Source organism: Rhea pennata, chromosome 8 (assembly GCF_028389875.1).
Source record: "Rhea pennata isolate bPtePen1 chromosome 8, bPtePen1.pri, whole genome shotgun sequence".
NCBI classification, from domain to species: domain Eukaryota; kingdom Metazoa; phylum Chordata; class Aves; order Rheiformes; family Rheidae; genus Rhea; species Rhea pennata.
Genome location: NC_084670.1, coordinates 5,460,386 through 5,484,526, shown reverse-complemented (window position 1 = coordinate 5,484,526; position 24,141 = coordinate 5,460,386). Strand labels below are relative to the sequence as shown.

General features: G+C 41.7%; 1 protein-coding gene across 1 annotated transcript; it reads right to left on the bottom strand.

Annotated features, from left to right (window-relative positions):
- Positions 1-1,864: 1,864 nt before the first annotated feature.
- C8B (complement C8 beta chain) lies at positions 1,865-23,969 on the bottom strand. Its single transcript, XM_062581575.1, has 12 exons — positions 23,953-23,969; positions 20,564-20,717; positions 19,383-19,524; positions 17,873-18,014; positions 15,454-15,586; positions 14,357-14,551; positions 11,651-11,891; positions 9,351-9,479; positions 7,949-8,112; positions 5,461-5,614; positions 4,124-4,192; positions 1,865-2,016 (listed from the first exon to the last, which is right to left on the bottom strand). The coding sequence occupies exons 1-12, from the start codon at positions 23,967-23,969 to the stop codon at positions 1,865-1,867; spliced, it is 1,692 nt and encodes a 563-aa protein (XP_062437559.1).
- Between the last annotated feature and the right edge of the window lie 172 nt (positions 23,970-24,141).

Genomic DNA, 24,141 nt, shown 5'->3' with positions numbered 1-24,141 from the left:
GCCTTCAGAGTGTCCCTTCAAAAACTATTGAAAAATACTATATTTAGCAAAAGCAGTGACCCCTTTGACCATGACCCTGAATGAACCTGTTGGCAAACCTCCATCACAAAAAAAGCAGTAACAGTTACACAGTGCGTAACGGAAATATTTGGGGCTGGCAGCTCAATTATGTAGCCCATTATGAGTACAGAGCACTTTTCTTTTACATATGCAATGTGCTCTTCCTTTCTTAAAGCTGTCAAAGAAACCTCATCAATAAGTGTGGAGGCGGCACGAGAATGAAAACTAAATGCATATTCCATTGTTCAAATGTCAGAGAGTTTGATTTGTTCCTGCAAGAATTACATCAAGACAACATCAGTCTGAAAGAAGAGAAACTGGCAATACCAACCCATCATCAAGAGCATTGCTAAACACCCTTGGAAGAGTACTTGACCTTGCAAATGCTAGAAGACATACAACAGTCATGAAAACCTTTGTACTAGTCACATCATTTTCCTAGAGCACAGTTATCACTAGCTATTTTACAGCATGCCCCCAACAAATGTCTTTGCAAAAGTCATTAACCACCAACAAAGCACTGGGAGAGAAGTCCCTGGACCAAAGCTGGCCAGATTAGCCATGAAACTCTGCACAGTGTTCCAAGTTTCTCTTTTGTTCGAGACAGATTTGATGCATGACTTCAGAGCCTGGAGATGGTGACAAGGGGTGTGCAATTCATTTGGCTTTGGCTTGTTTCACAGTAAAGTCTTTCCATCTCAGATGCCCTAACCTGACTACAAGAGCAATACATCTGCTGAAATACGTGTTTTCATGGAATCGACAGATGAACAAGCGTCAGTTTTTGGCAGAGGTAGTTGCTAAGGGCAGAAGACTTGAGAGGTGCGTAATTATCTTTGCTCCAAAATGTTCCACGTATTCTGCTCATGCCAAAGCATTACAATAAAAGCAAGCTACTCATACTGCTCCCATGGAGGGTCCTGGACTCCTGGGGTAGCAACTGCTTCTCAAGGTTCATGAGATACATGAGGGTTTCCTATCCCTCCTACCTTTCAATATCCCCAAGGAGCAGAAGGAGCAGCAGCTGCTTTCCAGCTCCCTGCCTCAGCAGCGTTCCTCTCCCCTTCCCTCCTCTTTCCAAGAACAAGCACATCAATGTATCTGAGTGTAGCAGGTCGTATTTGCTCTGCTTCAGAAATCCACAGAAGGAAGCTCATCTCTGCACTAAGAATACCACTGCTATATAGACCAACAATACCTTAATTCCACCAGAATATTCTTCACAACTCAGTTTTCACTTCTTCAAGACAATTTCTAATATGACAGACAATTTATGTTAAATAAAAAAATAGGAAACTGTGGTAGTGGGGTACAGCTGCTTTAAATGTCATATTAGATATTATTGTGCTCATCAAGATTTAGACTTTAATATGCTGTATTTTGCTCCACATGACACAGCTGTCTTCACAGAAGCTGCGTATTAGCCCACATTCTAGTGCACATAAGATCAAACAGTCTTTTCTTATCTCAAAGGAACCTTCAAAAACAAAAGATTAAAACTTAGTCATACAGCTACCGAATAATGCAGGAGATTAAGCTTGTCTCAATTAACCTATTGCAATAAAGTCAAAGTATTAAGAATGGTAAACACATCCAATCCCATGGAACAATTGCAAATCATGTTCAATGGACAGGATCCATAACACACGCCCAAGTCCCAATGCCTTCTGAATATTTTCTGTCTTCAATGCACGTAGGATGAGACCTACAAGCAGAGCTAAGCTACCTTAATAAGCCAGTTAACATCTTTCCACTCAATTAGTAAACTGCTCATCTCTTTTGTGTACATTCTTCATAACTCCTTCTAGCAAGTAAGTGTCTCAACATCTGGCCCTGAGCATGACGAACCACCATTTTGTGGTGCAGGGTTGTTGCACTGTCGTCTTCTCGATCGCTGACCTCCTGAGCATGCAGACCACCTAGTCCAGCAGCCCCAGTTCCCATTAACAGCAGCATCTGGAAAAAAAAAACAAAGCCAGAAAGGACTGTCAGAATAAAGCATTTCTTTCCACAGATAGAGCTGTCAGCTTCCATTAATCATATTTAAACACAAATATGCCCCTGTCCATACCACTAACAATAATATACGTGAGTCATTAACAGTGAATGATTGTTTTAAGGATGTTAATTCCCTGTTTAGCATTTCTGGTGTGTATTCAAACTACACTTTATACAGCATGGACAAGGGAAAAAATATCAATTAGCTTTAAATTTGCTTATAGTCCATTTCTGTCCCTGACCCATTCCAAACCTATGGAAGAAAAAGAGCAACTGAACTTGTGTCAGCCACATTTTGAGGTGCTGGAGGAAATGTTAGCATGTTCTTGTTCAATGAATAACAGCTTGAATATTCAGCTTTCTATCCAGTGCTTTTCCTATTACACTGTTTTCTTCTGGACCCTGAGCATGTGAGTGACAGAAATTCAAAGTCCTGAGAATCCCAGAGCCAAATGCAGAGGCAGTGCATAAAAGAAGGAAGGGGGAGTGAAAAATGAAGTTCTGTGTTGACAAGTGGATGGATGCAAGTTTCTGGGAGGGTCGGATGTGATAACTTGTGTGGGAAGCTGACTGGAACAAGGTGTAAGTGACTCCGCAGTCTAGGACTCCATGGACTTGCTTCGAAACACCTATGAAATTGACCCTCTGCTCTGTGAAATCTTGGCTTAAAATGTATTTCAGCCAGCCTTGAATAGGACACAGTCATGCAGAATGAAACCTGGATAAGAGACGGTAAACAAAGGGCAATGATAAATGCAGTGCATCAAACTGAGATGGTGTCAGAGCTCTGGATGGCTGAGAACCGGTCTTATTTAGCATCTAAATTAATGATCTAGAAGACATAAACAGTAAAATGATTAAATTCACAGATCATACTAAACCAGAAGGAGTTAAAAACATCAGACAGGAGACAAACAATACAAAGGGCCAGGAAACATTAGTAAATGCTTTGAAACAAAATAACAAGATTTTAAGATTAAAATACATGGTAGCATATCTGAGGAAAAACAGTTTGCAACATACTGGTTGTATCAAAGAGGAAAGCTTAAGAAATTGAGCTGCTGAAGGAGACCTGGGGCTCATCCTGAATTGTAAATTAGGTGGGAGTTTATAGTCTGATACACGTGCAAGAAAGGCTTATGTGGCTTTGAACTGCCAAAGTAAAGCCACCTCCTGAGTGCAAAGAAGCATTAGACTTCAGTGCTAAACTCCGTTTCCAGTGCAGTAAGCTTTGGAGACCATAACCAACCAGTCCATCTTATAACTCTGCTGTCAGTTCAGTCAGTCCGCAGATCAGCTCCTCGCACTATCTACCTACAACTTCTCCCTCATCACTAACTAGTCTCAGCCTGAGCTCCCTGGAAAAGGAAAGCCAAAGCGTATTTGTCAGTTTGAAGGGGCCTAACCTTGTGCGGGGGGTTGGACAGACAGGGGATAGCCAACCTTGGGCATATTTCTCCCCATCCGTCAGCTGACACCCCCAGTCAGCCCCCCCAGCATCACTCCTAGATACAGCTGGGACTATCTGTATCCAAGTTAGAGCTGAGTACATAGATGAAGACCATACAGTACTTTCTTGTCCCCTCTCTGCAACATAGACATGGCCTTCTTGCCAACTCAGCGAACTACAGCAGCCTGAAAAGGGCCACAAGGATTCAGAGGAGAGACGAGAAGAGGTCCTCTATGCACGGGTAGGTATGCCTGTGCTCACCAAACAGCAATGGTGCTGAAAGACCCCATGGTTATAGGTTCTCACAAATGGATAACGGAGGCCAAGAGTGTTTCCATCCTTACCTCACCAGCACCAGGCAGTGAACTCTCTAGGGAAGGGCACAGACTTACTGATTCTGGTGCCCTGGGTCACCAGCAAATCCCTTGACATTTAGAGATACAGGATCCAGCCTATGTGTCTGGCTTTCCCTCCTGGGACTCGACAGCTGCCTTGTCCTGGGCCACAATAGCACAGTAATACCAGTGCAAGGGGCTCGCAGCACTGGCCACCTCCTTGTCCTTTTTATTAGGGCCACTCTCCCCCCTCTTTCCTCGGTCTTCAGATCCTTCTTACCTTCCCTCTTGGTGATCTCGCAAGCAGTGCCACTGTAGCCAAGGGGACATAAACATTCGCACTCAGTTCCTGAAAGCAAGCAGAGATGGTGGGATTACAGACCTCATTTCCAGCCACATTTCCCTACAGACATCCATTTCTTTTCAGTGTTTCATCTTCTGTGAAGAAAGAACAGTGGGTGAAATTACACCAGCATTTTTCTCCAGTGGCAAGAGTACAAAACAGTGATAAAGCAGTGAAACTGTGAATATCTTGATGTCCCTCTTACCTCTCCAGCCACTTGTTCCTGGCTCTGCCCTGCAGTTCAACAGTCCCTCGCCTACAGCACTGCACTAATTCAGCAGACCAGTTTGCCATGTAGTCCCTCTGTCCCCATCCAAAGAGGGTTTTTCTGGTAAAGCTGAGAGGGGAGCAAACTGTTGGCAGTGCCAAGAACAAGCACCCAGGACAGACACTTTTCAGCTAGCTTTTCTGCCAGAGGAAGAGTTGGTGCGACTTCCCTACAGCTCTTCAAGACTGGTCTGTGCTTCCCACAGCAGGACCCCAGATCAGAGCTTCCACTTACATGATCATTAAAAAACTCTTGTTGAGAAGATCCTAAATGAAATGCTAACATGACTCAGATCCTGAAGAAGTTATTTAAACAAGTGTAATCATGGGAGGAATTCTTTAAGTGCTACAATCAACTGGCTGGTACCTGAAGCAATCGTTTTTGCATCAGATTCATTTAGATGATAACGACTCATCAGGAATTTTGCAGATGCAGATTGGAATCAGGCACTTGAAAAAATGGCCCTTTTGTTAGAAGCTGTCATCACATCATGTGTCTCTGTTTAGGCAGTGTGGTTTTGATTCAATTTAATTATTTTTCTCCTTCATTTCAAAATCACAGTCTGCTTCCAAAGGAGGGCAGCTTCTATGAGAAATGGGGGGAGGTGACAGTGATAACAGAGCTTTGCACTTAGATGGTGCTTTTCATCTTCAAAACACTTTTACAAACACTAATTAATGTTGAGACAGTAGGCACTGTTGTAGGAAGATGGAAGCAATCTTAAAAGCAAAGGAGGAGACATAAAGATGTCAACTTTTTTTAATGCATAATTGAGATGGGAACAAATTCTTCCACAAAACCGATACAGATGATCACTCCTACAGCCCTTGCCTTCATTGTCTTTACTGAAGAGTGGCATTCTACAAAAAGAGCAACTTAAAATCTTTTTCATCACCCAGGAATAATAGGAGAAACTAAAGAGCAGATTACCAGCTAGCTTCCCTCCTCCTCGCAAATTCCCTGCTTGTTTCTTAGAGGGTAGGCGAGAGGTCTAAAAGCCTTCTACCTTTCAAAATGGGGATTCCATTGCCACGACATGGAGCACAGCGGCAGGAACTGCTCTCCAGCTCAAACTCCTCAAGAGCACGTTGCATATTTTCTTTTATTGCCATTGCATTAGCAAAGTCAGTTGGAGTCACCAGCTGATACAGTGGCTGTGCCTGAAGAGAGGTAAGAAACTGCATTTACTTCCAAGTTCAGCATAGTGCGAGTGTTGCACAGCTCTGCGGGAGCGCAGCTGGCGAGGGAAACGACAGCCTTGTGGTACGTGCGCCAAGTTTTCCGTTAGCATCTGCATAAAGCCAGTAAACAACAAGGCAGCAATGTCAGGAATACAGGGACCCTCCCATTGGTTTACAATACCAAAGAAATTTCAAATGCATAATGAAATACAACAGCTACAGAGTTAGTGGAAAAAACAGCACAAAGTTTCACAGAGGTTTCATTAAATGCTTTCCCATCCATTTTCCTAATTTGGACATTTTAGACTAGATTTAATCAAATATACTTTTAATGAGTGCTCTCATACTTCAATTTAACAAGGATCTCCAAAGTCCACCCACAAAAAGGTCCTTTGGTCCTCAGACAGCTGCACAGAAGAGCCAGATGAGAATATTCAGAGACATTCATATTTTCACTTTCCTCTTAACCACTTTGGTATTTCAAGGCTGACTGCTCTTTTTATGAAGCCAAGCAGGGTTTCCACTGCCTTCAAAAGGGAATGTGTTGTGACCTTCATCTATAAACACCACAGACAGGCTTGGCGGTCTTTGCACTGGCTGAAGATAATGGGATGCACAACGCAGTGGACATGCAGCAGAAACTAAGGAGACTTTGGCCTCCTAATTATTTTTCCAAGAACAAGAAAAAGTTGAAGCGTGGCCTATAAATCGGCACGCATCCACTAATGCGAGATGACATTGGCACATATCATTAGAGGATCCATCTCAAGTTCCCATCCTTGCTATATAACTACTTAGATACCAGATCTGATATACAGGCCACTGGAATACAGTAAGCATGAAAGATAACAGTACTGGTGTGAGTCTCAAGCTACTAGAAATAGAGGAATATTTTAAGAAAACCACACTCCTTTCCTGTTCCTATACATTCACTCTTCATCAATTACCTGTGATCCATACTTTGGCTTTTTTAATTCAGATCATACAAATAAGGAAATACCTTAAGATTGACCTGCCAAGTCCTTTCAGCAGATGATTTATGAACTGATTTGCTTTAGTTTTCCCTAACTAAGCATTCCTGGGCTGACATTTAGTCACACACTGCTGGTGTTTTTGATCTTCAAGACCCACGGGGGTATGGAAATGAACAGTATGGAAATGAAAGATTATAGACAGCAAATCCAAACTGCATCAGTCTGTGGTTTTCACTGGACAGCATGGTCACAGGCGTCAGGCTAGATATCAAAGGGCAAGACAAGGAAGAACGTTGCAATTCATCGTGTGAGAATTTTCTGTAAGTGGGATCTTGTGTGGAAGATTGCATTTCTGTTTTCACCTGCTGAGAGACCCCACGGTGCATTCGCGGAACATCTATCCACAGTGTACCGGGGCTTTGGAAGTGCACATCTGCTGAAGCAAGTGGCAGATGGGCACTGGAAGAATTTCCAAATTGCTGACTTTTGCTTTTCTTGAAACTTAGAATTCATCTCTTCTTTTTAAAAGAAATTAAAGAATTTTCAAGGAGAAGCAAATATTTTTTTAGAATTATAAATATATTTGTCTAAAATTAAATTTTGTAATAAAACCAACAGTATAATAGCAACAAAATCAATTTCCATCACTACCACCTCAAACTCCAGTTTTGAAAGCATGTTCTCTTGGACCTTTGTACTATTCACTTTAACTTAGAGTGAACTTACTTTGACTTTGGAAACAATGAGGCAGACTTGCTGCATACTTCCATTCGCTTTTTACTTTTACAGTGCTTTGTATTTGTAAACCTGTTCAGGATCAAAAACTCTTGACTCTGAAACCAATATCCCATTTTTAAGGTATAGCTAAACTGCACAAACATCCAGGCATTTATGGTGAACTCCTTAACATTCTAAATCAGAAACAGTTGTTGCTAAATAATCGCTGGTGATCAGAGAAGACAGAAGAAATTTGAAGAAAAGGAGATCCTCCTATTAAACTCTACTACTACTTAAGCTAACAGCTATCTTTTTGATAAGTGATGCATTAGTAGAGAAGAAAAGTGGATAGTCTGACTTGCTTCATAGGCAGCAGGTGTTCATATCCGCACAGTCAGATTAGAAAGGAGAAAAATCTGTTTACTTCACTTACTTTCAACTACACCAGTCTTTCTAATCCAGCAAAACTCGGATCCTCCAAGTATTCGTTCTTGGAGGTGCCATGTTACACAATGTAGTTCTAATAATTGCCTTAGAAATTGCCCTGCTTTTTTAAAATCTCATTTATGTGAACATACACTTCTCCAAGGCACTCAGCTGAATGAACTGATGGATACAGTACCTTTAGCTTTATGATTTCAGGGTTGTACTGTACAGCATCTCCCCATTCCTGCATTAGCGCAGCAGTCGGCAGGTCTTTGTAAGCCAACGTGGTGATGTGTTCACTCGCTCCTCCCCGAACAAGGGCGATGAAGTCCTCCACATACCGTTTTTTGAAGGTGCTGTCTGCAAACATGCATTCAGAAAATTGGCCAATCCTACTTGGATGTTTCTTCGTGGATGGCAAATAAGATATAAACTAAGAGTAAAATACCCCTGTAAATGACCCATCCCATTGAGAGCAAAAAGGAGAAAGGCCACAAGTGTGTCACATACTTGTGGCCAAATGAACTGCCAGGTTCACTTCAAGCAAAATTTTCCCTGCCTTCACAAACAAACAGGGTTCACTCCTATGGGAGTCTGGTTGGAAGAAGGGCTGTGGTATTCAAACTGTACTTTTTTTCTGTCTTTCATTTATAATAATGTCAAAAGAAACATTAGGTAGATTAACTCAAAGCTTGTAAGACCGTTAGATCACCATAAGGTAATTAGATCACAGGCTAATGGGTCAGGATCTTTCTGTGTGGTTACACTCGAAAATCACTTAGAAACTCCAGCTAGCACAGGTTGCGACACTTGGAGTGACAGACCCGTGCCTGCTCCTGCTGCAGCCAGGAGTCAAAGTCCTGCTTACTTTAGTAGGGTGAGATCAAATTCCATTAAACACATGAAGCTCGTTTTATGAGGACAGACTTATTTCATTTGAGAAATGGAAGATAACATGTCATAACATAAAGAACAAAATGCTCAAACAAGCCGCAGAACCACTGACGCCTGGTTTCCATGCTCCCTTGCAGCAATAACCCCATCCTCCTCTCACATATCCTGTCTCTCCCAACTGATTTCTTGCCTATGGCAGCCACTTACAATGCCAAAGGTCCCTCCACAATGCAAAGTTCCTCACCACCGTAAATATTGCCAGTTCTCCTCCAAATACCTTCAGCTGCACCCTCCCGCTGCTGAAATGCTCCCAGCTTCCCATCGTGGCTCCCACAACACCAGCACCTCCCTGCACGCTTTCCCTCGTTTGGGCTGGAACAGTGCAGAAAGCAGTATACTGCTGTGTACGCTGGTCACTCAGCCCAAACTGGACAGGTAACAGTTGATCTGCCCCTGTTTTTTCCCAAGAACGAAGGAGGGGACACTGAGAAGGATCTTTCTTCTCTGCCCAACAAAGAAAATTTTGCAAGAAAAAAAGAGCTTTGAGACATCTGCCCCTCTGTTAAATTTGGCTGAGGCTGGCCAACACATTCCAAAACCACTGTGAGGGCCTGGGGAGGTCCTTCAGGCAGAAAAGATCACAAAATCCTCTTTTCATTATGACAATGGCTAGAAATGAAATCACAGAAACATTTCAGGCTTACCTCCAATTTCTTTTAAAACGGATTTACAGGTACCATCAGTCACTCCCAGACCCAAAGAGATGCCTTTGATAGTTGCACCAATGTTAAAGCCATTCTGTGCACATTTCTGGACATCACTCAGAGAATAACCTTAAAATGTACACCAAAACATTGCAGTATTATAAATAAAAACATTTTATTTTCAGAGTCTTTTACTATTTTTTAATCTCAGTATCCCCAGAAAACATAAGTTGCTAAATATTCTTCCTTCAGGAAAAAGGAGATGAGATGAAGAAACCTTCACTGGGACGTTTACTGCATCCACATGAAACGAAATGAAATGTCTGTGTTTCACAGAACTCTAAAATCAAGTGCAAACACAAGGTAAATGTTGAAAGAAGAGGTCTTTCATGAGCAGTGCAGCTCCACTGGGTTATGTAAAGTCACAATAGCTAGGCAGCTGTTCTTCGACTTAAATGCCAAGCATCTTCAGCAAAGGCTTACGTATCACCCAACCCCACAGTCAAGACCGTGGCTTTTAAAGGTAATAGGTCAAGTAACCTCTCTTCTCTTTGCAAGCCCAGATCTCCAGTCCTTTGCTAACAAAATGTTAATTGTCTCGGGGAAGCTTTTCCATGCAGCTCTGCTGTATTTTTTTTTCCTTACATACAAGCATTATCCCTAAAAATCTGCAAATCCACCACACGTTCTCCTCCAAAGTTTTTCCCCAAACTCCTTGCTGTTCGGACAAGAATATGTAGGCAAATATCATGGTAAATACCAGACAGTACACTCAAGTATCTCTTCTCATTTTTTTCTTTCTTTTTTTTTCTGTTGTTGCTGTAATCCCCTGGGTTTTCCTTAGTTCTTTGCATTTTAACGTAACAGAGTTAAACTCATTTCTAGATCACATGGATGCACAATGCAAGTATCGCAATGTGGTTATCCTGCTCTTTCACTGTTCCCTCACACCCGATATTGGCTAGTTCCTGAAATGGAAAAGAGGGCTGTATCGAGTTTTGGACTGACCCAGTACGTCTCTTCTTAATATTCTTAGTCCATACGCACTTAAAGGCAAAACTTGCTATTTGATGACATCCTCGTACAGCACCTAGCACAATCCATACCTCTCCATTGCCTACTGTCCCACAGAAAATATCAAATCAGGCAATATAGACACATCTGGCGCATTGGATTATATGACAGAACTAACCATGGGACACAGTTTGTGATATTAGACCTGTGAAAGAAGACTTGATCTCCAATGGTGCTGGAGTACAAATAGCACAGTTGTAATGAGGACTTCAGAGGGAGAAGCCTAAATTCTGTCTAGAGCTATCAAATGGCTGTGAGAACTTATAGACCGGCCCAAAAGGGGATAGTTGAAAATGCTGGTCACACTGAAGGATCCTGATCTAGGTCAGCATATACTTTTAGACAGCACTCTGATACAAACAAAAATGTATATTATTTCACATGTGCAACTGAATATTGCTTGTGATGGGCCCCAGTAACATATGAGAATTTGGACAGTGCTAACATTTTGAATATCTGAAATACAAATTTAAATTCTGTCCCTCTGAGCTGTATCTGACTATAGCATAACCTAGCAACTTCTAAGACAGCAGAAGAGTAAACAGATTGAGCGCAACACAGTAGTCCACTAAATGCTTTTGCAAATAGACAGTGAAGACCGTTACTCAGTTTCCCATGCCCATGAATAAATAAGAGAGTGCAGCTATTGATTAGTGGCACGTGGTTCTCCCAATTCTACACAGTAAATCATCATTTCTTGAGAAAAGGAAGCAAGAGTCAAAGAGCAAGAGCAATGTCAGACAAAAGAGTCACCTAGCAAATTATTTACTGTTTCCTACACTCCTGAAAAGCTCTGGACGCTAAAGGTGTTTCAAGACCATCATTTGAAAGGTACTGGAAAAAGAACTTGGCTGAAGATTTTCAAAGCTAGCAAAAGAGTTAAGCTATGTGCCTCATATATGACTCATTCATCTACACATCTTGTCAGCTTCCAGGAAGCGTAATAGAAAATATTTGCGCTTTTTCTAACGGACAGCACCCACAGCTTGAGAGCTAGATGAAGCTCGTGATGCTGAGCACACTTTGAATACCAGGCTCTTTATTTGCAATCATAAAACACTCTTCCTCCCCTATTTCCTGCAGGTTTTCTTTGAAACATTGTTGACTTCCACCTTCTCCTTTCCATCCTCAAACCTGAATCATCATTAAGTGCCTACAGAAGGGTATTCACACAGGAAGGTTGGATCTGGCCCCAGAGCTTTTTGGCAAGTATCAGATGCACATACCTGTCTTTTGGAGCTCGTTGCTGTTCAAGACTAAAGTATATTCGTAGATACCACCAACAGTAGCCTCAGTGATGTAGTGGGTGCCGTAGTCCCTGTAGAGCTCTCTGTACTCGCCGTAGCTGTACTCTGAGGGTAGTTGATGGAGCCGCTGCATGAATTCATAATGCAGCATCAGGCCCTGGGGCTTCAGTTTATAAATGGCAACATCCAGCTCAGAACGGGCATGAATAAATTTGCTGGACTACATGAAATGCAGAGACAAAAGAGAATCAAAAAGAAATGAGGAATGTAATTCTCTTGACAAACTGCAATTCTTTGCTGTTAAACACTTAAGCAGTCGAGTTTCTGAGGACCAGGATAGATATGTGGGCTGTTAGAGAAAAGAGAAGGAAGAGGGAGAGACACTTCTCACAGGTTAGATGACAGCTCAGGCATTCAGCTGGGACTTGGGGAAAGCCAGGTTCAAGACTGTTAAGATGCAAGGACAAAGAGCAGCATCCTCAGAAGAGCGCTCTATCCCTAATACTGTCGACTAGCCAGTTTCCTCCAAAACTTCTTCCCTGAAAAATTTTGAAATCTGAAATCATGTTGATTTATCTGTGAAATGGTCATTCTCTGGGTCTCTGGCCGACCTAGATTAATACCTGTACTCCACAGAATCTGCCATCTGCCAAAACTCAAAGGAAAGAGGAAAACACACTTCTGTGCATGCATGTGCACACACGCACTTTCATGCATCTGTATAGATGTGTGTGTGTATACATCTGTATAGACCTTTATATATCTTCTTTCTGGCATAAAAGTCAGGAACAGAAAAGGTCTTCTGTCATGTCCAGTTTAGTGTCCAGTTGTTTGGGTCAGCAGCACATTAATGGGGTTTCATTATAGAACTCTGCAGCTTAAATAATAAAATCAACATTTAGCATTGGGTTTCTATTGCAAATGCTTCTCACATACCTCATGTATCATCATGGGTAGTGTCTCTAGTAGACTCCCTGGAATAGTTACCGATTGCTGGAAGCAAATGCAAATTTAAAAGCAACAAGGAACACTCCTGTTCCTGAATGCACTCTGTACTGAGGGTGCAGACACAGATCAGTGCTACTACTATCAAATGATCAGATTTGATCTACTACTAATCAAATGATGTTGCCCACAACCCCAAAACTAATACATAGAATGGTAAGGTTGGAAGGGACCTCTGGAGATCATCTAGTCCAACCCTCAGCGTAGCCCACACGGAGGTTGAACCCGCGACCTTGGCATTAGCAGCACCACGCTCTAACCAACTGAGCTAAACCTGCCCCCATAGCCCTAGGAGCTATAGATTAAAGTGCCTCTAGCCAGCTTAAAGCGTGCATCTGATCACAGCTTATGACCAAATCTCTGATTGTGCCATCCATATTTTTTGTTGTGCTTGTCCCAATCTGATGAATGATGTATTCAGATATATCTCATCAACCAAAGTAAAATGGCATGTGTTAGTCTGTAATTAAACCCACGGAGGGCCTGCCATCAGTTTTCACTCTGCATTTTTGTCAAGATTGCCCTACAGTTGAATAGTTTGGCCTCTTTGTTTGCATTATCATTTACTAAAGTGACAGCTCCTGCCTTGCTGAACACACCTAGAAGAGGAATGGCTCCTCGTGCGCGAGACAATACTCTGCGGCAATCACAAACAGAATAGCCATCCATGCTGCAGACTGCTCTCTGGACTGTGTTTACAGGCACAGAAATCCTAGAACCTCAAAAAAATCCTATCTGCCCATCTTTCACTCAAATCCCCAAATTACTCGGAGTAGCTACAGGGTAGAAGGCATGCTGGACTCCAGGGTTTACCAGTTAAAAGCGATTTTACCGACGGCTTCCCTTTGAGTAGTATTTGCCTGGTGCAACGAATGTTCTGTTTTATGTTCTTTTAATGAAAGAATAGTATCCAGTTGGGTAAACCTGTAATTTTCACTTCCGAAGCCCAGAGGCTGGTATGATGGATATGAACCTTTTAATGGCCGGCATGTCAACGTGCACAACATCCTGTTGCTGATGTGCAGCATGGAGACCTGGTTAGAAGTACAATTTGTACATCTCCTACTAACATTTTTACTGCACGGAGGGGAGGCCATTTGAACGTATCTCTTAGTTTCATTTTCTTAAATGACTTTACTAGCCAGGCTCCTAACCAGTATGAACTGATGTAAATACAAACATCTCCACAGGCTAAATCAATTAAATGCAAAGAGAAGATTTCTGGGTCAGTCTGAGCATCACCCCAGTGCTGATGACTGAAAGCTAGGAGAGTATTTGGAGGAAGTACCAGCACGCTTTTGTTCACGTGTTCTTTTACTCTTCCCAGACGTCTGCTGCTCATCACTGAGGGAAATACAATCCCTTGGGCTTATCTGGTACATTCTCATACTCTAACCATGGATGCCCAGGAGTGCGCTAGACAGACTGCATTCAGTCTCATCTGATTTTAGAGGCTAGGCAGCCTGGTTCTTGGCTGATCCATCAGTGGAAAAGCTCCCATGTTTTAAACACAAGCACTTGTGGCCAAGCACTTCACCAATACAAACTGCAAAATCCAATCAACAGGAAAGATTTCATTTATCCTGGTTATGGCTACTGACCTGATGATGGGGATCAAACTGATACATACACAAATAACAGCGCATGTGGTAGCAGAGAATTAAGTGGAACAGTGCTTACAGTTGAAGAAAATCTTTTCATCCTTTGAAAGAACTTCTTGAACCTCCTGTCGTTAGAACTGTAACCAAGTTCAAACAAACGTAGATTTATACCAAAGCTGAAGCTAGACTGTGAAGCTTTTGCCTTCAGGACATTACTTTCATAATTTGAGTAGGAGTCATATTCAGTCAGTGAAAATTCATATTTGCCTTTGGTCTAAATAGAAAGCAAAAACAACACATTTTGTTTCCTGCATAGTGATTGTATACCTCAAGCATGAGGAGGGAGTACAGACACAAACATACTTGTGAATTAAAGCTTGTACTTTGAAGATGAGAAACCTTTTACAATTGCAAAGCATTACTGTTAACACTACGGCTTCAGGAACACTTCATTTACAGCAGCAGGGAAGCTACTACGTCCTCCGTATTGCAGGGACCTGAGGCTTACTCAGTAAGTCGATCTTATGTAAAGAAGCTGAAATCTTAAACGTAGCCTTCACTGAGAGTTTAAACAATTTAAAATTTGAAGAGGAAAAGGTTTCCTGATGGGCAACACTCAAAAATGTCATGCCAAGTCATCAAGGCCAAATTGAAGTCAAATACATAACATGTTTGAAGTGCATCTTTGATGCCCATTGCAGGTGATTAAGCTCTATGGAAATTATCAAAGTACCTAGGCTTTCACACAACGCATATGGTGTGCTGCTAAATACTAAGCTGTTGCATGTTGATAGCTTTCGCATAGTGGGTCTCTCCAGGCACTTTCCAATTCTGTTGAATATTAACATCACAATTTCCACTAGCTGATTTCCTCTTGTATAGACGGAACAGAGAAGATATGCTCAGCTTTTGCAATCAGAAGGTCCAAGGGGAGTTGGCCATCTATTTCAGTTCACACGGGTAGTCATTTAAGAGAACTTGTCCCAGTTTATACAGAGCATGTGGTATGATGACATTCTAGAAGTAGGACTAAATTCAGTCTTATTCCATTTGTTCTCACAAGTTTTGTAAATGTTTATAAAATTATTTAGTTATGAAGCTTTACTGGTAGTATGCACTAAAATTACGCAGCGTATGTATGTACGTTTATTTATGGAAGAAGAATCTGACACTTACCTCTGGGGTATATCTTTCTACATTGTATGGCTTTCTAAATCTTGTGTCTGCAATATAATGGGAAGAACATCCCCCAGCATAGTACCTGTGATCAAGAACTGATCCTTCAAAGTCATTTGTGAAAATATTCAACCTGTATAGGAATCACAGCAGCAAAATATTAAAGTTTAGCATTGATTTAAGGATGCAGAGCAAATAGCACGGCTGAGAAATACAAAAGGCTGTTTTGCTTGGCTGAACTTTCTTTGTTTTGTCCTCCTTTCTTTTGGAGCTCTGACATAAAGCTTTGCCTCTTCTACTACGTGCTCAGTTCAATTGCTCAGCAAAACCTAACTGCCTAACAGGTAAACAAAAGACAGGGTTGAATTTTGACACTGTGCTGAATATAGTATTCCCTACTAAAGGACAATTTCACCTACCCAGCTAGGAGTGGCACTAGAGCTTTACTGCCACCAGCATTGGCAAGACTTGCACTCTTCATACTTGCACCATGTTAAAATCATGGAGACTGTAGACAGCAGCGAGCACAGGCTCCTGCACTGCAGTGGAAGGTATAGAGGAGTTTTCCTGGGAATGGCAGCATGAACTACAACAGCCAAACAGGTGACCAGGAGATTCAAGCACACTCCAAGCTCTCCTGAATGCTGGCAGCAAGGCAATAGCATCCAACAGGGTCTTCAAAGGATGGTTTGCCACCTATTTCATCAGTCTAGGTTCATTTTTGATTCACAATTCTTTGTTCTGGTTTATCAGTCACATTTGCCTGGTTGGTCAAGAATCAACCACAGATCACTCAGCAAGAGTAAAATCTGTGCTAGAAGAAGGTCTAGTTGCTGAAGCAACAAAGGTCACTTGAGAGACATTGGGCAGTTTTCCTTTGCCTTTAGTAGACGAGGGACAGTAACCGCAACCCATCTGCATCCAGAAGGGATGCAGCATTACCACTTCTTCAGGTGGAGGAATTAGACCAGGCTCATTTGCTTTCCAGTCACTGATGGTGGGTTCTGTCCCACCTCTGTTGGTCATTGTCAGGACAACCTAACATCACTCCTGTGGTACCCAGCCGAGGACACAGTACTGATCTCCACAAACTTACACTTAAAGAGTTACAAGAATCATTAACAGAAGCTTCACAAAAAGAAAAATACTGTTAACAGTTAATTTCTTGCCCCATTAGTGTTCCAGGCCTCTGCGAGATCTGCCCCTCCTTATTCTGGAGAGATAATGTCTCTGAAGTTGTAAAATATTAATTCTAATTTTAGAACAAACTGAAAAGCAGAAGAGTCCACTAAAAGTGTATTACTGAGCAATTGTAGCTTCAAAGAGATGAGAAGCATGTTTCTATAATTGTCTGACATTATTTTTAATTTTGATTAAACTCAGAAGTACAAAGCTTTAGCAATGACAAGCACAGCAGCGACGTCTCCCAAGAGTGAGAAAGAAATTATAATTCTTTCCTTGCAATGTGATTTTTTCTTTTTTTTGAAGTAAAAAAAAATGAATAAGAAATAACGACTCTTCACCCAGTAGAATTTTACATAAAGTTCCATAATCTGAATCTGTGAAAGCTGGATCATCAGTTCAGATGTGGATCTCAATACCCACAAAGCTGGCACTCATGAACATATGGGTTAAATCCTGCCCCACTTAAGCAAAGGACAAAAATTCCATCATCTTCCACTACTGTAAAAAGCTTACCCAGGAAATTTTGGCCCTGCCAAAACCAATACCGTGCCGAATATAAATCCATTGCTAGGTTCAGAATTTAGGCAATCCAAGATGCTGATTTAAGTCACCCTTTGAAGAGTGATATAACTGCCTGCTGTAACATATGTTATTAACATACTCTCCTTTGTTTTTATTTCATAGCCACAATTTTAAGTGGTCTCTTGGTTCTTAAAGGCCATGACATTCCTGCTCCCCATAAACTGAATTAGGCCCGCGGCTAATTATCCTTACATCTGTGCAAAATAATTGGAATACAGAATCCATCTCACCGATTAATTTCTAACGTGTAGGACAATGCACATACCTGTAGATATTTTAGAAGAGTTTGGAGTTTACATTTCTGTCTTCTCTTGCTTTGCGAGTTTTGGCAATATAAAGCACATGCACCGGCTCTTGCAGGACGTATTTGCAGCCTGAGCCGCTGCTCTCTCTCTGTAGGATTCACTGGGTACCACGTACGCTTGGGTGCCTCTGATTTTTACCTACCTTGCCTCTTTCTGAAATACTGATGGAGTTGATAAGAATTTTTCCCACAGAGCTTTTGGATGAGGACCCAAGGACTATTGGATCATAACCCCCGGAGACAGCAGTTGTGATAGCTTTTCTCTGTTCAATATTTATGTTTGAGGCCGCACAAAATCCAGCATACTCTTAAATAAGAAAATGGTCCCTGCTAGAGTCATTGACTTACCCTTTTGCCAGATTCTCTATTCCCCAGTATTGTTCTGTCTTCTGGTCACATTTTTTAAATACTTTTTTGCAGTTTTTTTCATCTGACTGGTCCCCACAGTCATCATCCCCGTTACAAAGCAGCCTCCGTGTAATGCATCTTCCTAGGATGCAATGTGTAAATTACTGACAAAATAATCTTTTATTATAAACTCTTAGTGATATCACTGCAAAATCACAGCCTCTCACTCAGGGAGTTTAGAATTACAATAAGAGACTGCTACAACGCTTTGTTCAAAACTACCTGGAAGATATTTCCTCTCCATCAGAGGTTTTTCATGCAGATATTTAATCCCCTAACTCCATCTACTCAGTTTTGTGCAAAACTTTAAAATTCTTTGTTCAACCTAGGGAAAAAAATCTCTAACTAAAAAAGGATATAAATTGTTTTTACAAAAATTTTTTTTTAGTATATGACAAACTTTTCAGCAGACCTAGTATGAATTTCCTTCTCCCCTCTTTTATGTCCAGAATTTTAGAATCCCACTTCTACAGTGCCACCAAAGAACTAGCATGTGACAAAGTGACATTTGCCTTGGGGACACAGCTCAGAGGTGTCTTCCCTTTCCCTCCCTGAGCAGCTAAGTGCAGTGCACCAGCACCAGCTTTGCACCATCTTCAGGTGCTGGTGCTTACCTCTGCCTGCCATCTGCCTCCCCTTCACTTCTCTGCCCTGCTCCCGGCATGCGCTTCCCTTGCTGCTGCACAGGGGCAGATGCAACAGCACCAGCAGAGCAGAGGTGGGAAGACAAGCAGGGACTCGGGCTGCCCGTTACCAGGAGGAGACCAGCATTCAGTCTCAGCAGCCCAAGCTGTTCAGCACCCAAGAATGCTTGCTGGGGACCCACTGTCACCAAGCAAGCACCAACAAGGCAGCAGGGAGTGCTCCACAAGGTTGGATCTAAGTCCTTCTCATTGTAGCAAGTGATTTTCCAGCTGCATCCTACTAATTAGGGAAGCTCTAGGTGCTTCCCTAATTTGTGGTTCCATGGATCACTTGTCCTGGGCTCTTTTACGGATCAGCAGAGTAAATTCTGGACGTGGCTAACTGCTGCCTTGCCTCCCCACATTGTTTAGAGTTTCCTCTGCTTATTAGTCATTCATATGGATGGAGGGAAAGGCTACTAGTGCCACCACAATAAGCTGTTGTGCTCTAAGGCATGTGTCAAGGATACCTGGCACACGTTCTGCTGTTGCTGTCAGATCATTTGATCCATTTGTGTTACAAATGTTACTGATATGACAAATTTTTAATTTCCAGTTTGGACATTTTAAAGACACGCTTCAGACCGACAGACACTTGCTAACAGAGTCACTCCAAAGCACTGATGCGAATACAACGCAAGCACGTATGGACTTGGGTCAACTTCTGACGTATCTTTAGCTAGGCAAACTCTTATAGAAGTAGGAAGTTCAGGGTGGTGCTATCACAGAAGTCAACTGAGCAGCATCATTTCTCACTAAGTACTTACCTGTGATTGCACATACAAACCCTTCACATCTAACTCTATTTCTGCAAGGACTATTTGTAACACAGTCTTCAGTTTCTTTATCAGAATGATCACATGGATCTCCACTGAACTGAGAAGGTTGTTCCAGGCGGGCAAACCTGTACTGTGATGAAATAAAAGATATTGATTCGTGTATAGAAATCATGAATTTTATAGTTCCCCAGTTGGTAATAGAAAGTTTGCATTTGGGAGATCTGATCTAAGACTAGTGCCATAAGAAAAAATAATGTATAGGGTAGAGAAATGAGATGCTAGCAATGTACCTCATTTGAAAGGTTTCTATCTGGGAGAGTTTAAATTTTACTAAGCAAGGATTGAAAAGGATGAAGGGAAGTCTGCTTTTGACAGTTTGTTTAAACGAGTCTGACAAGGTAGTGTGGATATTTGAAAGAATAAGGAATGATTCAGTTTTATTTCCGCTCTTTAAATTAATGCTGGTAACAACATCCCCTGTTATTTTCTACGTGCATATGCCTTGGTCCTCTGTATCATTATCCTTCCTTTTTCAGGCTACTAGGATTAACTTTTTGATACAAAGCTTCACTTTGCCCTGCTCCCATAACGGATTATTCTTGCTGAAGCCAGAGGACAGCTTCTTCACTTTGTTAACAAAGGTCCTTCTAGTCAACCTGGCATGGTATGGAGCAATGGGCGCTTTGCTAGTCCCACTACTAGGATCACTACCTCAGTTTGACGTGGTTCCTTGGGTAGAAAATACTCACTGGAAGAAAAGAGAAAGCATCGTAATCCTGAAAGACACTGAGTGTCTCCAATTCCCCCAGGGGTCCGTTAGTGGTGAGGATGCTCACACTAACAGGACCCCTGGAAGAAAATGATTGTGTTGGACAGTGTCCCTCCAAAAGACCAGGTTTCCCTCTTCTTTTCAATGAGCCTGGGCTTACACCTTTCCCAGGCAGCATGGAAGTCACTGGAGTTACCGTGTGGGTGAAGAACTGAAGAGAGCTAAAAGCCACCTGAAAGCAAAAGCTTCAGCCTTCCCTACACCAGCACTGGCGGAGTGAAGTGCTTTCCTTGGCAGCTTCTGGCTGTTTCTCCAAACCCATAGATAAATAAAAACATGGCCTGGAAAAGGTCTTGTTTCCGTTTTCTCAGCCTCCATGCTTAGATCAACAAACACTCACCCTTTTCTTTTGACAGGGATCGCACTTGCTCCACGACGACCAGCTGGAGAGCACACAGTCGATGGGCTGCGGCAGATTGCTCAAGGATCGGGCCGACCTGCCTTTGGCCAGACTCGTGTTGGTGTCACTGAGTTTAAGGGACTCCTTTTCACCACTACATTCAACAACACATGACAGCTTCAGCGTGTGAAATCACTGAGCTGTGAGGGCAGAACAACTCCACCTATACATGTGGAAATCTACATGCCAAAAATAATTAACTCTTGTTAGACTTCACTGATTCTTCAATGCAATCTCTAGATTTCAGTATTGACCTCATACTGGTTTTAATTCTGTATGAAACCTGTCTGCTCTTCAATGATCAAGAGTAGATCCAGCCCTATATAACACTGGGAGCCTGAGGGTAGAGCCTGCAGACCACTCAGGAGGGTGGCAGCAGTATACATGTTGGATTTAGCCAGCTTGGGTAACAGTAGAGGTGCCAACAACCTGGACTTCATTTCAAGCTGCACAAATGCCCTACAAAATAACCTGGCACAGTGGCCAGTAGCAAAATCTGCGCCATCAGTTCCTGCCCTTCTCCCCGTTTACCTTCTGCTTGCTATATGGACAGTATTTCAGTGCCTCACTGTCAGACACAACGAACGACTCCAAGGTCAAACATTTCCGTGACAGATACAAATCACAATGCAAATGACCTGCATACACTCAGCATTTTTTTAAAATCAGACTTCAGTACCTCTATTTCGCAAGTAGGCTTTTTTTTCTCAAGCTGGGCAGAAACAGTAGTCTTAGACTCTTAGCTCACATGAAGAGTCAACCCATCAATCCCATTCGTCCCAGTAATGAACTTGGAGAAGAGTCTGAACTCGTCACCCTAGTCACTCTCTCACCCATGTCACGTGACACTTGTCTCCAAGGTTTCCGAGATGCCAGAGCTAAAACATTGCAAAGTCTTTTGGTGGATCTAGTATTTCTGGTTGAATCCTCACCGCAAACAAATACCTTCCTTGTAGCATCTAATACTCTTATTCCCTTTAAGTAGGAAAACTAAAGTAAAATGATGAAAATTACTTTCTTTTCATACCTCATTGGTGTCCATAATTCCTTCACCAAGACAAAGAATAGCATCATCTAAAGCTTTAAATATGAGCTAATGCCCCCCCCCAGCAAGGGGCTCTCATTACTGCATATGCAAAATTGCATGGAATAAAGGACTTACAAAAACTCATCAGCTTACTGATGCGTGAAATCAGAGCTCAAAGTTCAGAGAGCAGTGGAAAAATTTAGTTAGATCAGAAACATTACAGTCACTGATTAACCACAGTGCTCTAAAAGAGCAAACTGTATTAAGCTAATAGAGAAAAAACAAATATTGGTCAAAAATTCTTTCCATATATGTATCCCTAAAAACCTGAAACCTCATCTTTCCAACTCCAAATGTGTTGGAGAGCTAGCACATTACATGATTGCACATTGCAAACAAATTTCCACTGTGTTACAACCTGGTCCTAGTGCTTTATCATATCAGATTTATCAAATAAGACTACTTCTTTAAATCAGACACATTGCACTATGTTAAATTTTAAACAATGTCTTTTGCTATTCATTAGAAATACAGAAATAGCTCAAAATAGCAGCTATTTACTATACACTATAAGCACAGAAAACCAGTACTGAATTTCAGTATTTATCATGTCACTGCATGGGTACTTCTTTAGAAACATTCACTTACCTAAAGCAATGAACATTTAGGAAGTCCAAGACCACATAAAATAGGAACAGTTTGACTGTGCACAAAGTAAATGCTGAGCATGATGTACTCATGATTCCCAGGTACCACCAGCAATTCGTAATCACCCCAATGCTGGTTCAGTCTGCCAGGGGATTTGAAAATGGTTCAAGTAGAAAAGGATAAATTAGTAGGTCGTTTTTCTGCACAGTAAACAACAGATGACCCACCACCTGGCAAATTCACAAGGTAAACTTCACGATTGTTAGCACAATTGCTAGGGAAGTACAAAGAAAATGACCATCAGCTCAGAAGCAATTTACACTTTCATTTGTAATGCTTCTTTCCAGACTTCGAAAAAAATGAGTATTTCAACAAGTGAAATAAAAATATTCAAGCCTTGGCAAAGGAAAGAGTCAAGAGGATAGTGACAAGTAAATTAAACCTAGCTTTCTAAAAACAGGTAGGATTGTAATATCATTTATTTCTGGTTTTAACATCTACTTGTCTTTCAGAGGAATGCCAGATGAAACCATAAGGATTATACCTGACTAGATAAAATAGTGGTCTGTGCATCTTTAAAACCTAAGCATCAGGTATTAAAGCGCAGGAAACTCCAGACTTACCTCGAAGTTCACGAGCAAAACTGAGACGGTATTGCTTCTTATACTTAGAGGGTTTCACTTCTGTTCTCTCCCTTGTTTCTTACAGAAGTCTTATTTATGCCTTACTTCCTGGCACTTCCCTTTATTTTTGAGCCAGGAGATACAAGCTCCAGACATACTCAATGCCTTGAGTCCACGGAAGCAAGAGTTAATCGGGTATTGAGTTAAAGGTCTTGGTGTTTGCTAGGTACTGCATTGTCATGGCAGCTGTTCCCTCTCATAATCCAATGGACCTAACTAGCGAAAGGACTCATTTCCATCAGTTAAGTTGGGCTTTCAAAGGCAGAGCAGGAGCTTCAAAATCTTGCAAAGCTTCTCCCCAATTGCCTGTCAAGGTGGCTTTCACAGTCACGTTGCCTCTAGCTTTAGTTATACCCCATGATTAAGGAGGCAGAATCCTAAGCGTAAAGGTTTTTTCAATTCTTGAGGGACAATAGTCCTTCCCTTGATTCTCCTAAAGTGTCTGAAAGAGCGAAAAGTCCTCCGAAGAAGATGGCTCAGATTGCCTACTGGACAAAAGGGTGAGTATCTTCTATTTTCCCCGCTTTCCTTCATTTTGCTAGATAAGCAGTAAGGCTCTTTGTAGGGATACAGTCTCTTACTGTGTGCAAATATGGCTTTTAACACCACAGCTGCCTGTCCCAAAAGGGTCCAGGTGCTTCCATGACAGAGACTACATTTTAATTTGTTCCTATGGGAATGAGGAAAGCTGAAGATAAAACAACCCATATTCGTTAATACACAACAAAACTGACAGTCTCAGTGTAGTGACTTGGCTAAATGTTCTACCTCTTAATATGCCCTATTTATCTTATATAGTATACTATTCTGACTATACAGTTGTGTCTCCAAAAAACAAGCAATTGGCTTCTGCATCTTTGGAGTTAAGCAACTTGACAACAGCAATGTAAGACAGAGGAAGCACATTAATTCCTTCCTTGTAGGATTTTCTCAGAAAAAAAGCACTGTAATTCAGGCAGCCAATTTCTCACCTGACGTTACTGAACATGTAGTCAGCAATTAACTGCCCTTTCCTCTCTCACAGGGAGGACAAACTATCAGGAAAGTTGGCTTAAAGTGCGCAAAGCTTGTTTGCCTTTTTTTGCCCCCCTTTTTTTTTTCAAATGACTTCGCCCCAGACTAAAACCAAGATGCCACAGCCTGCTCAACCTTTGACACAA

Coding starts and splice junctions, on each gene's coding strand:
- C8B (XM_062581575.1), bottom strand. Junction 8,113..9,350: donor CGTTTTAAAAGAAATTGGAG/GTAAGCCTGAAA, acceptor GCATGTTTGCAG/ACAGCACCTTCAAAAAACGG. Junction 2,017..4,123: donor CGAGATCACCAAGAGGGAAG/GTAAGAAGGATC, acceptor TTTTTTTTCCAG/ATGCTGCTGTTAATGGGAAC.